The sequence below is a fragment of the Eschrichtius robustus genome, chromosome 5 (genome assembly GCF_028021215.1).
Source record: "Eschrichtius robustus isolate mEscRob2 chromosome 5, mEscRob2.pri, whole genome shotgun sequence".
Taxonomy (NCBI): domain Eukaryota; kingdom Metazoa; phylum Chordata; class Mammalia; order Artiodactyla; family Eschrichtiidae; genus Eschrichtius; species Eschrichtius robustus.
Genome location: NC_090828.1, coordinates 4,620,137 through 4,635,889, shown reverse-complemented (window position 1 = coordinate 4,635,889; position 15,753 = coordinate 4,620,137). Strand labels below are relative to the sequence as shown.

At 43.2% G+C, this 15,753-nt stretch overlaps 1 protein-coding gene across 1 annotated transcript in view; it reads right to left on the bottom strand.

Moving 5' to 3' along the window:
* ASB18 (ankyrin repeat and SOCS box containing 18) overlaps positions 1–15,753 on the bottom strand; it is a 63,633-nt gene that overhangs the window by 25,549 nt on the left and 22,331 nt on the right. The window contains exons 2-3 of the mRNA XM_068543718.1: positions 14,536–14,658; positions 10,797–11,064 (exon numbers count right to left, since the gene is read on the bottom strand). Of these exons, the coding sequence (XP_068399819.1) occupies positions 10,797–11,064; positions 14,536–14,658 (391 nt within the window). The remainder of the gene's footprint in view (positions 1–10,796; positions 11,065–14,535; positions 14,659–15,753) is intronic.

Genomic DNA, 15,753 nt, shown 5'->3' with positions numbered 1-15,753 from the left:
CTGCGAGGAGGATCATAGCACGTAAGACATTTGCAAATGCTCAGAATGTGAAATTCTGGACTTCCCTGGTGGTCCAGTGGTTAAGACTCCGTGCTTCCACTGCAGGGATGCGAGTTCGATCCCTGGTCAGGGAACTAAGATCCCACGTGCCGCATGGCAGAAAAGGAAAAAAAAAAAAAAAAAAAAAGAATGTGAAGTTCTTCTACAAATATCAAATCATCCAATGGGAGTAGCCCCTAACTGACACCTTGTTCTTTAATATTCCTTGAGATGCCTCAAAGTCCTGTTGAACCAGACCATGCTTTCTCCCCTCCACTTGAACAACGATCAGTCACTCATCTGGGATGTGGAGAGTGGACCGTTTACTGGAATATACATCAATGCTCATGAGCTGGAACCTCATGCAAGCAAACATCCTGTTATTAGGCAACGGCTTTTGGGGTCGGGGCGAGGACTCAGAATAGTTGTCCCTGTTCAAATCCTGACCAGAGAGTGCCTTTCTTTCCTCAGGAAGAGTCATACTTCATTCCTCTCTGCCCAGATTTCAACCTGCCAGGTCTGAGTTAGAAAAGAATTGTCCAGTGATTTTCTTCAATAATTTTTTCCTCCCAAGATAATGAGCTGCTTCCACAAGTCCAATTCTGGCTTACAAATGAATTTTTATTTAGTTGAATTGACACAGCTGGGACCAAGAAGTAAACTTGCATGCTTTTTAACTAATATGTTTGTGAAGGAAGCAAATCCTCCTCACTTTTGTTTAAGTCAAGACAGCTTTAGAGGAGAAAAAGAATCAGGACTCTACTAATTCTTTTCTCATTTTAATTATCTCAGAATTTTAAAAAGGTCAAGGAGAGGAATCTGATAATAAATAGGGCGAGGCTGGCATGCAGGTTACTAACGTGAAGAGAGTAACTTTACTGGAACTTTTCTTTTTGGGAAAATCTCTTCAAAAGGCTCCTAGATTAAAGCTCCGATATCCCTTTTTGTGTGTTGAATTCTGAATTCTGAAGCTTGCTGGTTGGAAGGAAGCACAGATAATTTTTTTTTAAATCCCAGGAACTCAGAGACTCAAAGGTTTTAAAGTCCTGCACCCATGGAGAATTGCTGACTAAAAGGGGATGGAGCAGAACTGGGTCCCTAGGTGTGGAGACCATTGTCATCAAGAGTAAGAAAATGAAGTGGCTCTGTATGTAGGTCAACGACCCCCTCTCTGCTGTAAGGTAAAAAAATTAAGGATGACCTAAAATCTACTATGTATAAAAAGATTCTGGAGAAAGTAGCTCTTTCCTGTCAAAGTGATAATGTTTATACTACTTGAAGCCAGACCTCCTCGGAGTCTAACTTTAGGGGGACTCTTCAGAGCTGAAAAGCCGTAGTCTAAACCTCAGGCCCTCTCTGACATCTGTTAACTTTTATCCTTCAAGGTAGTTGGCTATGTTATTGTAGAGGTGTTCAAGGGGACCCGCCAGCATCTTCCATCAAGTCATTGATATTCTAAGTCAGCTGTTGCATAGTTCTGCCTGAACTTCTGGTGTGTTCATCGCTTATCTTAAACTTTTCCCCAATAACCTGGATTTAAATAAGTCAAGACTGTCAAATGAAATCACCAGGGAGAAAGAGTCATGCAGAGAGACACAAGGAGACGGAAGAGAAAAGGAGAAGAAAAAGAACAAAGGGGAGGAGAAAGACAAAAGAAAAGAGATTTTAAAAGCCCCATCTTAATACAAAGACATTTTAAGAGTCTTTATTAAACAATGTGCTAGATCTGAATGATTTCTGAAAAACCAGCTGAAGCCAGGAAATTAGTTTCTATCACACAGTGTATAAGCCGGGTAGCTTGAATGGTCTGCATATGCCTCAGCTCCAAATGTAAGCTTGTTGGTTTGTCTTAAGGGCTGTTGTCAGGATTCACAATATTTTGTGTTCTGAGTAGGTGATACATTCTCATTTCTTAGTAAAGAACAATATTTCTCTAATACTGTAAGGTGGAAGATTGGAGCCCAAGGTATGAAGCAAACTTGGTTTTTAAAACTCCTTCTATTTTAAAATTATTTTAGATTTACAGAAGAGTTGCAAAGATAGTGCAGAGAGTTCCCAAATGCCCTTCATCCAGCTCCCTCTAAAGTTCACATCTTATATTATTATGGTACCTTTGCCCACATTAAGAAATTAACATCAGTCCAAAACTATTAACTGACTTTGTTTGACTTTCACCACTTTTCCCACTGATGTTCACATTCTGTTCCAGGATCCAATCCAGGATACCATGCTGCACTTAGAGAACTTAATTTTGAACAAGAGAAAAAGTAAATATAGACATGCCTTCTTGGGGGAGTGGGAAGCATGGTGTGTTCCTAGACATGCAGTATCATCAAATGGGTTATATTTTCCATAGGAATATGTTACAATTGTGAGTATGTTCTTGACTAGAGATATTACTTGGAATAAATGATAGATGACCAACAAATATAAAGAAAAGAAACCACAAACCCCATATTAATCAAAAATAGTGAAATGTTTTTTCAATTCTCATAAAATAGACACAATGATTATACAAGAGGCCTCAGAAATTGCAGTCAGCACCTACATAATTCTTAACTATATGCAAGGTGCTCTTCTAAACATTTTTCCTACGTTAGCTAATTTAATTCTCATAATAACCACCCTACATAGTAGGCTCAAATATTACAGTGAGACACAGAAAAATGAAATAACTTACCCAAGCTTGCACAGCCAGTAAGTGTTGGAATTGGGGTTCAACCCAGACCTCAGATGTAGCAAAATATGTACTTGTAACATATAAAATTGCAGGGTATAAAAATATGATGAATGGGGTGGGTGGGTGAGGAGAGTCAATAAATAAATGATTTCAAAAAAAAAGATGAAAACTGAGTGCAATCAATGTAAAACTGCCTAATAATTTTGCCCGTTTTCTTAGTATATAGAAAGACATTTGCTTTGATTTGATTGGCTTATGTCCTTTAATAAAGCTGGTGCCTCTTTCTCTCCTAGAAAATTTCCAGTAGAAATTTACCAGCCCACACTCTCAACTTCCATGCACATAGTGGATTCTACATATTCTTGGCTCAGTGTCTAGCACACTGCTGTAAATTACCTTCCTCTCCTTTGAAACCAAAAGCATCTTGCAGGAATAGACTGTGTACAACACAGCGCAGCCCCAGCACCGTGTAGAGTTCAACAACTTGCGATTGAATGCTTGTAGGGAAAGAATCATTATTGGATGAACTTAGAGCTGTGCTTTTCAAAAATAGATGGGGTTTCTATACTTTTGTCACCACATGGCAACTTTGTACACCAGCAAATCATCTACCAAATGACTCAAGGATAGAAATTGTAAGTTAAAATGAGGTAGAAGTTAATCTTTATTTAGTATCCATGCAGAATAGCTATCTACTTACAGCTTTAAAAAAATCATTGAGAAATGTATTCATAAGCATTTCTACTTTGAATCTTATATCTACATATCTTATCTCTCACAACTATGCCTTATGTGAATCTGAAATTTACAAAATGAACAAAGTTAAAATAAAGAAAATGTTATTCATACCCAGATGATAGAATTGATAGAAAGAAACATTAAAATAGTTATTAGAACTGCATTCCATATATCTGAGAAGCTAGAGGAAAGATTGAACATGTTAAGTAAAGACATGAAAGATATTTTAAAAAGACCTAAGATTGGGCTTCTAAAGTTGAAAATTATAATGTCTGAGATGAAAAATACACTGGATGGGATTAATGGCAGATCAGGGATTTCAGAACAAAAGGTAAATCAATTTCATAAGAAAAAAATGAAAAAAAAAATTAACAGAGCATTAATGAACTGTGGAACAACTTCAAGTGGTGTAACATATATGCAGTTGGAGTCCCTGAGGCAGAGGAGGGGATCATATAGAAAATATGTGAAGAGATAATTGCCAACAATTTTCCAAATTTGATGAAAAGTATAAACCCACAGATCCAAGAAATCAGTAAATCTCAAGGTCAAGAAACATGAAGAAAACTACGTCAAAGCACATCATGATCAAATTGCTTAAAACCAGTGATAAGGAGAAATTATTAAAGCCAGAAAAAAAGGACACTATATACAAAAGAACAAAGAGCAGCTAGATAGAAGATTTAAAGATTAAAAATTCAAGTTAGATGACAGTGGAGCCATGAGTGTAAAACACTGAAAGAAAAAAAGAACCTGTCAACCTACAATTCTCTACCCAACAAAAGTACCTTTCAAACACTCAGATGAAATAAAGACTTTTTCAAACATACAAACTCCAAAAGGATTCATCCCCAGCAGACCTTCACTATAAGAAATATTAAAGAAAGTCCTCCAAGCAGAAGGAAGATGATCCCAGATGGAATCTTCAGTCTATACAAAGGAATGAAGGGAACTTGAAATAGGAACTACATGGGTGAACATAAAAACTTTTTTTTCTTATTATTTCAATATATTTAAAAGATAATTGACTTTGAACAAAAATAATAACAATGCATTGTGGGACTTATATACAGAAGTAAAATCTATGATACCAGTAGTGCAAAGGTCAGGAGGAGAGAAATGGAACTGTAGGGTCATATGGTTTTTATATTATACATGAAGTAGTATAATACAACTTGAGGGCAGACTGTGGTAAAGATGTATACTAAAAACCCTAAAGCAACTACTAAAATTACAGAACCAAAAGTTATATATAATAAGTCAAAAAAGGAGATAAAGTGGAATCATGAAAAATACTCAGTATAGAAGAAGGTAGAAAAAGAAGAAAAGGGAACAAAGAATGGATGAGATGAATAGAAAAAAATAAGAGGATGTTGGATTTGAACATAATCATATCAAAATCTCATTAAATGTAAATGATCTAAACACCCAACTAAAAGTCAAAGACTACCAGATTGGATTAAAAAAGACTCAATTATAACCTGCCTACAAGAAATCCACTTTAAAAATAAAGACACAAACTGAGCATGGCCTTTAATCAATAGTCAGCAAGGAACTGAGACCTTCAGTCCAACAGTCCCAAAGAACTGAATTCCGCCTATAACTATATGAATTTTGTAGCAGATTCTTCCGCAGTTGATCCTTCAGGTGAGACCCTAGCCCTTGTTGACACCTTGATTGCAGTCTTATGAGAGACTCTGCAGTAGAGGACCCAGTGAAGCCACACCCAAACTCTACCCACAGAAACCGTGAGACAATAAAATGGGTGTTGTAGTAAGTCTCTAAGTTTGTGATAATTTGTTACACAGCAACAGATAACTAATGCAGATGGAAAAGGGTACACTATGCTAACACTAATCAAAGGAAATCTATATTAATGTCAGACTGGATATTTTAATATCAGACAAAGGAGACTTTAGAGCAAAGAATATTACCAGAGATAAAGAATATCTTTTAATAATGATGTCAGTTCTTCAAGAGGCAATAACAAGGCTAAACATCTATGTAACTAATAATAGAGCTTCAAAATATTTGAAACAAAACTGATTGATAGAACTGCAAAGAGAAATAGACAAGTCCATGATTATAGTCAAAGATTTCAACACTCCTCTTTCAATAACCTGTAAAACAAGTAGGCAGAAAATCAGTAAGGATATAGGAGTTTTACATAACATTATTAGGCAACTTGACTTAATTGACATTTATAGAACACACCACCCAACAACTGCAGAATATGCATTCTTTTCTGGTGCGTATGGAAATTTTACCAAGATAGGATATATTTTGGATCATAAAACTAGACTCAATAAATTTCAAAGGAGTAAAGTGATACAAAGTAAGTTCTCTCACTATAATGGAATTAAATTAGAAATAAATAATAGAAAGATATCTGGAAAATACCCAAATATTTGGAAACTAAATAACACGCTTTTATACAACCTATGTTTCAAAGAAAAAAATCAAAAGGGAAAATTTAAAGGGAAATTAGAAAATATTTAAAACTGATTGAAAGTGAAATTTTAACATATTAAAACTTGTGGGATTCAGCTAAAGTAGTACATAGAGGGTACATGTATAACACTGAAAGCCTATATTAGAAAATAAAAATCATCAAAGACCTCAGCTTCCATCTTAACAAATAGAAGAACAAGAACAAATACAACTCAGTGTAAGTAAAGAAAGGAGGACGATAAAGATCCTATCAGGAATCAATGAAAAATAAAACAGTAAAACAAAAAAGAAAATCAATAAAACCCAAAACAAGACTGAACAGGGAAAAAAGAATAAAAGTCACAAATTCCAGTATCATGAAGGAGAGTGGTGATTCTACAGATTCTGAAGCTATTAAATGGATAATAGGGTACAACTTTATGACAATAACTTTAATAACTTAAAGAGATAAATGTCTTGAAAGATACAAGCTATCAAAGCTCACTCAAAAAGAGAGAAATATCCTGAATAGCACTATAGCCATTAAAGAAACTGAATTCATAGCCAAAAACCTTCTCATAAAGAAAACTCCAGGCCAAGATAGCTTCACGGATGAATTCTACCAAACATTTAAGGAAGAAATAATAACAATTTTACACAAGCTCTTCCAGAAAATAGACAAGAAGGGGACACTTCTCAACTCATTTTTGAGGCCAGCATTACTCAGATATCAAAACCAGACAAAAACATTACAAGAAAAAACTACAGATCAATACCCTTCATGAACATAGATGCAGATTGAAAAAATTTCAGCAAATCTAACCTAGCAATTTATAAACTGTGGTCTGAAGAATGCAAGGTTGGTTTAACATTTGAAAATCAATCAGTGTAAATAATTATATTAACACTAAAAAATACACCATATGATCAACTGAATATATGCAGAAAAAGCATTTAGAAAATTCAATATCCATTCATAGTAGAAACTCCCAGCAGAGTAGGGATAGAAAGGCACTCTTTCAATCTGAAAAATGTCATCTACATCTAATATCATACTTAATGGTGAAAGATTTAATTCCTCTAAGATTAGAAATAAGGAAAGTTGTCTGCTCTCATTACTTCTATTCAACATTGCACTGGAGGTTCTATCTAGTGCAATAAAGCAAGAAAAAGTACTACAAGGCATCCAGATTGGAAAAGAAGTAAAACTCTGTTTATTTGCAGATGACATGATTGTCTACACAGAAATCTTGTGGAATTTATGATAGGCTACTAGAACAGTTAGTAAGCTTAGCAAGGCTGCAGGTTTCAAATTAATATACAAAAATAAATTCTTATCAATTTATATAGTAGCTACCACAACAGAGATTTAAATAAAAATATCACTTTCAAAAGCATCAAAAATATGAAATACTTAGGGATATATCTGACAAAATATGTGCAAGCCCCACACACTAAAAACTATAAAACAAAGCTGAAAGAAACTAAAGATCTAAATAAATGGAGAGATTTATCGGGTTCATGGGTTGAAAGATTCAATATTTTTAAGTCAAGTCTCCCCAAACTGATCTATAGATCCACATTAACCTCAGTCAAAACCCAGCAGCTTTTTTGGTAGAAATTGACAAACTTATTTTAAAATTTATGTGGAAATACAAAGAGGCTAGAACAGCCAAATCAACTTCGAAAATGAAGAATGATGCTGGAGAACTTATACTACCTGACTTGAAGATTTCTTACAGAGTTACAATATTCAATACAATGTGGTACTGGTGTCAAAAAAGACCAATAGAGCAATGTAATGGAGTAGAGACACAGAACCATGGCTCTGCCATGGAGCCCCAGCGACTTGCACGTATCCACACAGGCCACGCAAACAAAAGTTTGAACCACTGCTGATCCAAGTCTTGGCAGAGCGCCTTGTGATCCTCCAGAATGAAAGCCTCGTAAGGAGTTGCTACAAGACCATCGTCCACTCACCTCCCTATGGCCCCTGGGAGGCCGTCCTGAGACGTTTCTCATCACCTCCTGAGTTCTGATGAGGTTTGGGACTTCCTGCCTTGCCCCCCTCAGAATAGAGCTGCAGACTGTAAAACCGCTGACCTGAAGTCTAGATTCGGGTGTTCTGTAACAGGGTATGCTGCCAACTCACATTGCCATTATCTGGCCCCTTTTGTTTGGGTGTTGTCTTTTGTGGTGTGTGGGACAAGGACCGTGCAGAATTGGTACTTCTGGCTATTCTTCTTTTCACTGTTTATGTAAGCGTTAAAAGTCCGAATCTAGGAGTGGCTCCGTGGATCTTTACCAGTTGAATTGGTCAGGCCTTGCCCTGTCTTGTGTGTACTTGACAAGAGAGCCAGAAATAAACCCATACATATGTAGTCAGTTGATTTTCAACAAAAGTGCAAAGGCAAATCCATGGAGAAAGGAAAGGCTTTTTGACAAATGGTGCTGGATCCACGTGCAGAGAAAAAAAAGCTTCAATCCATACCTCACACCATATTCACATATTAAAATGGGTCATAGACTTAAATGTAACATATAAAATTATTTTTAAAATTTTAGAGGAAAACATAGGAGGAAATGTTTGTGGCCGTGGTTGGGCAAAGATTTTCTTTTTAAGATAAAATAACCCAACACAATCCCTAAAAGAAAAAAATGATCAGCTGGATGCCACCAAAAGTAAGAACTTCTGTTCTCCAAAAGACACTTTTAAGGAAAGAAAATATAACCCAGAAACTGGGAGATAATATTTATAAATCACATGCCTGACAAGGGACTTGTATCCAGAATATACAAAGAAATCTAAAAATTTAAGAAGAAAACAAACAACCCAATATTTTAAAAGGGCACAAGATTTGAACACGCACTTCACCAAAGAAGATAAATGGATGGCAAATAAGTACATGAGGAGATGCCCAACATCACTTGTCATCAGGGAGATGCAAATCAAAACTACAATGGAACATTTCTGAGTACCTAAAGAATGTCTACAGCTAAAGAGTGACCATACCAAGTATTGGTGAGGATGGGAAGCATCTAGAACATTCATATATTGCTGGTGGGAATGTAAAATGGTAGATCCAATTTGGAAGGTCATTTCCTAAAAGATTATCTTTTAATCATATCATGTGACACAGCTCTGCCTAGGTATTTATCCAGGAGAAATGAAAGCATATACCCAGAAAAAGGCTGGTACACAAATGTTCATAGCAACTTTATTTGTAACAGCCCCAAGCCTGAAACAATCAAGTGTCTTTCAACATATGAGTGGATAGATACATTGTGTTATCCTCTACCGTGGGATACCACTCAGCAATGCCGAGGAGTGAATTATGGATGCACACGACAGTATGACAACTCTCAAAGTATTGGGATTGACATGTATACACTGTTATATTTAAAATAGATAACCAACAAGGACCTACTGTATAGCACAGGGAACTCTGCTCAATATTCTGTAATAACCTAAATGGGAAAAGAATTTGAAAAAGAATAGATACATGTATGTGTTGAACTGAATCACTTTGCTGTACACCTGAAACTAACACAACACAGTTAATCGACTATGCTCCAATATAAAATGAAAATAAAAAATATATGCTTCAAAGCAAATCTTAAAGTAATATTGCTGCATGAAAGAAGCCAGACAAAAGAGACTACATTCCATTCACATAAAATTCTAGTAAATTCAGACTAAACTATAGTGACCAAAAGCAGATCAGTGGGAAACTGGAGGAGGGGGAGGGAGAGATTACAATGGGGCAAGGGAACCTTTTGCTGGTGATGGCTGGGTTCACTATCTTGATTATAGGGATGGTTTCATGAGTGCATGCCTGTGTCCAAATTTATCAGATCGTATACTTTAAGCATGCGCAGTTTACTATATGCAATTACAACGCAGTAAAGCTGCTTTTGAAAAATATATTGTTTTCAGTCACTTTCCTTCAAGACTCCTGGTGGTCCACGTGCCTTTCTGAGTCCCTGCTCCACGTGACATTGGTAGGCGGTGCCCCTCCGCCTTGGTCCCTGAGAGCTCAGTAGTCCTGCCTGCCTGCGCTTGACATGGTGATTTTATTTAATCGTCATCATAGAGACAGAAGGCCAAGAAATTTTAATCCCAAGAACAGGGACTAAAAGAAATGTCAAGATGACACAACGCAAGCTGGGACCCCAGCACAGAAATCCTATGCAATGACGCGGTGGGCCCCCGCCGTCTCTCCCAGGACCTACTGGACCCCGAGGGGACAGACCCTCCGCAAGGACAGCCGCGAGGCTGGACCCGGCACCAGCAGAACTTCCAGAACCCCGGCACCTGGGCGGGGGGTGGGCCCCGAAAACGCGGGCGCAGCTCGGCTGGCTTGTGGGACGCCGAAGCCCCGCCCGAGGAGCTAACCATTTATGTCACACTGTGACAATTATTCTGCATAAAATTATCATTAAAACCCCTAATTTTTCAGCCTCCAACCCCGCCAGTGGCCTTTTAGCATTCTCCCGCGCCGGCGTCTGCGGGCCGGTGATCACCGGCTCATTACCTCCGTGTGGCGCCGGCCCCCCCCGCGCTCGCAATCAAGCGCTAATTAAACCGGCGCGGGGCCCGGGCTGGGGCCGAGGCCGGGGCGGGGGGCCCGGTGGCCTCCGAGGGGCTCTGACGGACGTGGCCGAGAGCACCCGGGTCCGGGTCCGGGTCCGGGTCCGGGTCCGGGTCCGGGTCCGGGTCCGGGTCAGGCGGCGGGCGGGGCCGAGGCCGAGGGTCCGGGGGCGGGGCCTGCGGGGGTGGGCTTGGGGGCGGGGCCTGGAGCGGTGACGCCGGCCTGGTCCGGGGCGCTGAGGGCGTCCGGGGGCAGGGTCAGGGGTCGGAGGTCGGGGGTCGAGGGTCGGGCGGGTGGCCGGGGCCCCGGGTCCTTACCCCAGCGAGGCGGCCGTGCGGCAGAGGTGCAGGGGCGCCAGGCCGTCGGCGCTGAGCAGGTCGGGGTCGGCGCGGTGCTGCAGCAGCAGCTGGGCGCAGGCCGTGTGGCCCCCCAGGCAGGCCTCGTGCAGGGCGCCGCGGCCGCCGGGGCTGGCGTCGGGGTCCGCGCCGCGGCCGAGCAGGTGGTGCACGCAGGCCGTGTGGCCTTGGGCCGCCGCGATGCACAGGGGCGTGGTGAGCTCGCGCTTGTACTCCAGGGTCCAGAGGCCTGGGGGTGGAGGGGAGGTGGGGAGAGGTCAGGTGAGTCGGGGGACGCTGGTGGGGGGAGCGGTGTCCATGAAGACTGAAATAGGGTGAAACCATCTCTTAGAAGTAGGTACCAGGTGGGCACGTAGGGAGATACACAAAGATGCTCAGGGTTCGGGACAGAGAAACCCAGTGAGGGCCAACTGGATCACGGATGAGGGCTGGAGGGAGGCGTGGGGTAGGGGTGAAAGGGCCCTGACAGCGAGGGGCAGAGAGATAGCAAGGGAAAAAAGTGTAGGAAGAGGGGAGAAAGTAACAGCACACAGAGCAGAGACACACTGGAAAGACAGAGATGGAGAGACAGGGAGAGAAGAAATACAAAGGAGAGATCGGGGTGGGCGGTTATTGAGAAGCAAGAGGGTTTTGCCAAATATGAGGGTAACTTGGGTAAGATTTGAGGAGTTAAAAGCTGAACAAGCAGGGTGGATAGTGGGAGAATTCACATTTTCCAGACTCTGAATTAGGGGCAGCTTGAGGGAGGAAAGTGAGCTGTGGATTTTTCTGGAATCCAAGCCCTCTCTTTTCGAGCCCCGAATTTACCCCTTTATCATTAAGAGGGGAAGACAACAGACAAAACAAACTGACCCACATCACCAAGGTTGCTCGAGAAAAGGACTCGGAAAGTTTAGTTGTCTTGGAAGTGGCCGGGTTTCAGAAGCACCCTTTGATGTGGTGGTCTGCATTGAGCACAATTCTGGTTTGTTTCTTTGCGCTCTTTGGGGTTTTGTGTGTGTGTGTGTGTGTGTGTGTGTGTGCGCGCGCGCGCGCGCGCGTAGGGTTGCTCTTTCTTGAGGGATGAATGGAGCGGGAGCTGTACATTTCACTTCTCTGAAAACTTGGGGCTTTCAAAAGGCCTGGGGAAGGTTGTTAGCAGCCGTGAGCACTCCTGGAAATGGGGGAAAGCTGTCCCTGGTGAATACACTTCAAGGGACAGGATTTCACATGGCAGGGATGCCTTCTGATAATGATGGAAGAATCGATACTGTGGCTGTAATGAGCTGTGGAGGAGACCCTTTTCACAGGCCACCTCCTTCCCGGGACCCATGCTGAGCAGTTTGAAAGACCACTCATAATTACGCACCTCCATGCAGCACGCGGTTCCAGCCCGCCCCGCGTCCCCAAGGCCCAGCCTGGAGGTTGTGCGCACTCGGTGGGGGAAGAGGGGTCCTGTCGTCCTGGTGGTGGGTGATGGCGGCTGGAGGCCCTGCGGACGTGGGCGTGCATGGGTTTGAGCTGCCCTGCCCAGTGAAGACCGGGTCTGATTTGAGGGGGATGATGGATATGGTCCTTGACCGTAACAGTGACCTACATTCTTGTAGGGGCCAGCTCCTGGTTGCTGATTCTACTCATTTTCCTGAGACAGGAAGTTTACTTACTGAGGGTCAAGGAAGGGGGTACTCCATTTTCTAGAGCATGCCAAGTTCCCACCATCAGCAGCTCTGTTCACCCACCCAAGATTCCCAAGTCTTCCCCTGGACTGATGGGAAGGGGCCTTGGTTGGGCATTTAGCTCAGCCATAGCTTAGGGCCAGCCCCCTTCTCCAGGTCCCTGGAGATGGTGATGAGCTTCTATCAGGCCTTACAGAGAATCCCGTTCTAAGGCAGCTCTCTCATTCAGTAAACCTGAATCATCAATCAGCTTCCTATAAATCCCACCCTTGGTCCAGGTTCTGCCACCAGGAAGGACACAGAAGCAGGCTTCTCCCCATGTGATATCTCCCTCTAGACATCCGCTCCATGCTAATGCTTTCCTGGCACTGCGAGCTTGATGGGGCCAGCATTCCGTCGTGGATGTGGTACCCAGGAGCCAGCCACTATGAACCTGTGTATCCCCTTCCCCATGGCTCCCTTCAGGAGGAGCTGAATTGGCCACCAGGAAGTCCTCGTACGAGCGAGGGCAGTGTCGGGGCCACTGTCCTCAGCCCGGGTTTGGTCATTTCTGCTACTGGACCAGCTGGGAGAATTCAGGTGGCTGCGCTGAAAGAGCACAGGGTCCAGAAGTGTCCATCCTCTCTTCCCAGCCTGCACTGAGGCCGCAGGCCAGCACTAACTCCCAGGGCTGCCCTTTTGCTCGGTCATATCTCAGGTCCCTTCACTGCCACAATGCTCTAATCTCCTGTCGTACAGATGTGCCATAGAAAAACAGCAAAGTTAGGGGTGGAAAGATTGAGGGGGAAAACAGGAAGGAGGCTTTGATTCAGACGATGAACTGACATTAATATCTATCAGTGCAACATTTGAGTGTGTGTATGTCCAGGGCTGCGAGGCATGTGATTAAAAACAACGTTAATCGAACATTCAAGCAGTTGGCATTCTTGGTTGAATGGTCACACAGCCCTCTGGAGGAAGATGTGTGCCCCATCTGGGACAGGTGAGGGAGAGGAGACCCAAAAAGGCTCTGGGATGCCTTTGGCCGGGAGGGGTTTTGGCCCAGACTAGACCTGCGCGTGCCTTTCCCGCAGCCTCTGCCGCCTCGCTGGCGACTCTGAGCTGCTTAGCCCTTTGGCAGGGTTTGGGTTTATTCCCTTCTCCCTGTGTGAGGTGTACACAGACTGGGTCAGTGCTTTGGAAACCACCCTTCCTGATTCTTGGCCTGCCAGAGATCACGAGTCAGGGGCACGGGGCACTGGCTGTTGGCCCACTGACCACAGAGTCTGAAAGCCTCACAGATTCCAACACATGAACCCTCTCGGTAAACGTGTGGCATTGGGATGCACGGGAGGAAGGGTGCCCAATGCGGAGTGCCGGCCAAGGGGGCCACAGTGCAGCCTGATGGTCAGAAAGTCTGTTCATCCCAGATGGGGGGTGAGGGGGCTTCTCTCTACCTGGGGGTATGTTTGCCTGCCCGGCACATAGCGACAGTGTCCAGGCGACAAGAATGCAGACATACACAACTTAAGGACCTCTGGTTTCTCCCCCTCCTCCCCCTTCCCAGGCTCCCCCGGGTTCCAGGAGGAGCGGCTCCTGAGAGCTCTCCCTCCACGGTGCTGGCTGTGTCCCAGCTTCCCCGCTGGAGCCGTGGCGTTCACGGATCCACAGAGGAAACTTGCCCAGTGCTGCTCGCCAGGGGCCCGCTCCGGGCGCACTCAAAGGAGAGGCGTACTTTATCTCCTGCCTCCCTGGCTGCCAGATCCAGGCTCTGGCAGATCAGCATTCAAACCAAAGCTCTTTTTAAAGACAAGAGGCACCTCCAGCATGGGAAGGGCACTTCTCACCAACAGCTTGGCCTTTCCAATTTGATCTCTCTCATCTCTCACCTAAAAACTACATCTTAAAAATCATGCACGCAAAGTTTGGCTTCTAGATGTCTTTTGCTCGAGTATGTTAAATGCAGCACCCATGTGAGCAGTCTACACACTGGAGCTATATGTTCAGAGGTGTGTTAGTAGTTCCTTAAAAAAATAAATAACCGGGCTTTAAAGGAGCAAAGGTACCTGACGGTCCAAACGTGGCCAGGGATTTCACCTGCCACTCCATCTCATCCTTCTTGATCTCAAACACCACGTTGGCGTCCTGGAAGAACTGGTCCATGAGGAGCTTAAGACGGTCCAGGTCTCCTGTGACCAAGGCAGTATGGTACTCGAGCACCGGCCACCCAGCTCTTGCTTGAGGCTCTTTTCCCATCTTCTGAAAGATCTGAAGTTTCCCTCTAACTGGCTCTGGCTGTCTCTTCATTGCAATGCCGATGATCTCAGAAAAGTTCTCCAGGAAGGGGAAAGATGGTCTTATGGAGTGTGAGCTATTTCTATTGTTATTACTCAATTGTCATCCAGCTGGGGCTGGGTGGTGGTGTATTTATAACTCCTGTGGGCTCTGATGTGATAATGGTTACTTGATATGGCCAGCATCATGTGACCACTAATATGCCAAAGAGCTCAGACACCCCCTTGTGATTATATAGATGTAAACTCTAGAGACAAGCACATCTGTACATCTTCCAAACAGCTCTCCGCACGACAAGGGCACACAGCCTAAAACAGGCAGGGCTTCTCTTTCCTGCTCTGTAGGGTGTCTTCTTGCTTTCATCCCATCCACTTCCTTAGCTGCTGTGGCCAGTGGTGAATGGATGTGTGTTCTGAGGGCTGTGTCAGCCCCGAGGCTGTGTGAGGGAGGCCCAGCTGGACACTGCAAATGACCAGGTTCTGCACAAGTGTCCCCGGGTGGGAGACTCCGTAGTAGGACAGACCAGGGATTCCCAAAGGCATCATCTGGGGCCCCAGGTGGCCTGTGAGTTTCTCCCAGTTGTTGAGAACTGATCCCAAAATGCGCATCCCTTGCTGAAGATGAGAGATGCCACAATTTTTTTTTTAATGGATGGTAACAGTTCTTTATTAGTAACTTACTAGTTACTAGTTACTTGCTACACTGTAGTTCAGGGCTTTATTTTATTGTCTAGAAATTAATAAAGTCTAAAAATAGAGTTACCATATGATCCAGCAATCCCACTCCTAGGCATATATCCAGAAAAGATGAAAACTCTAATTCGAAAAGATACCCCTATGTTCATAGCAGCACTATTTACAATAGCCAAGACATGGAAACAACATAAACGTCCATCGACAGATGAATGGATAAAGAGGATGTGATCTATTTATCATCTATCTATCATCTATCTATCTATCTATCTATCTATCTATCTATCTATATCTATC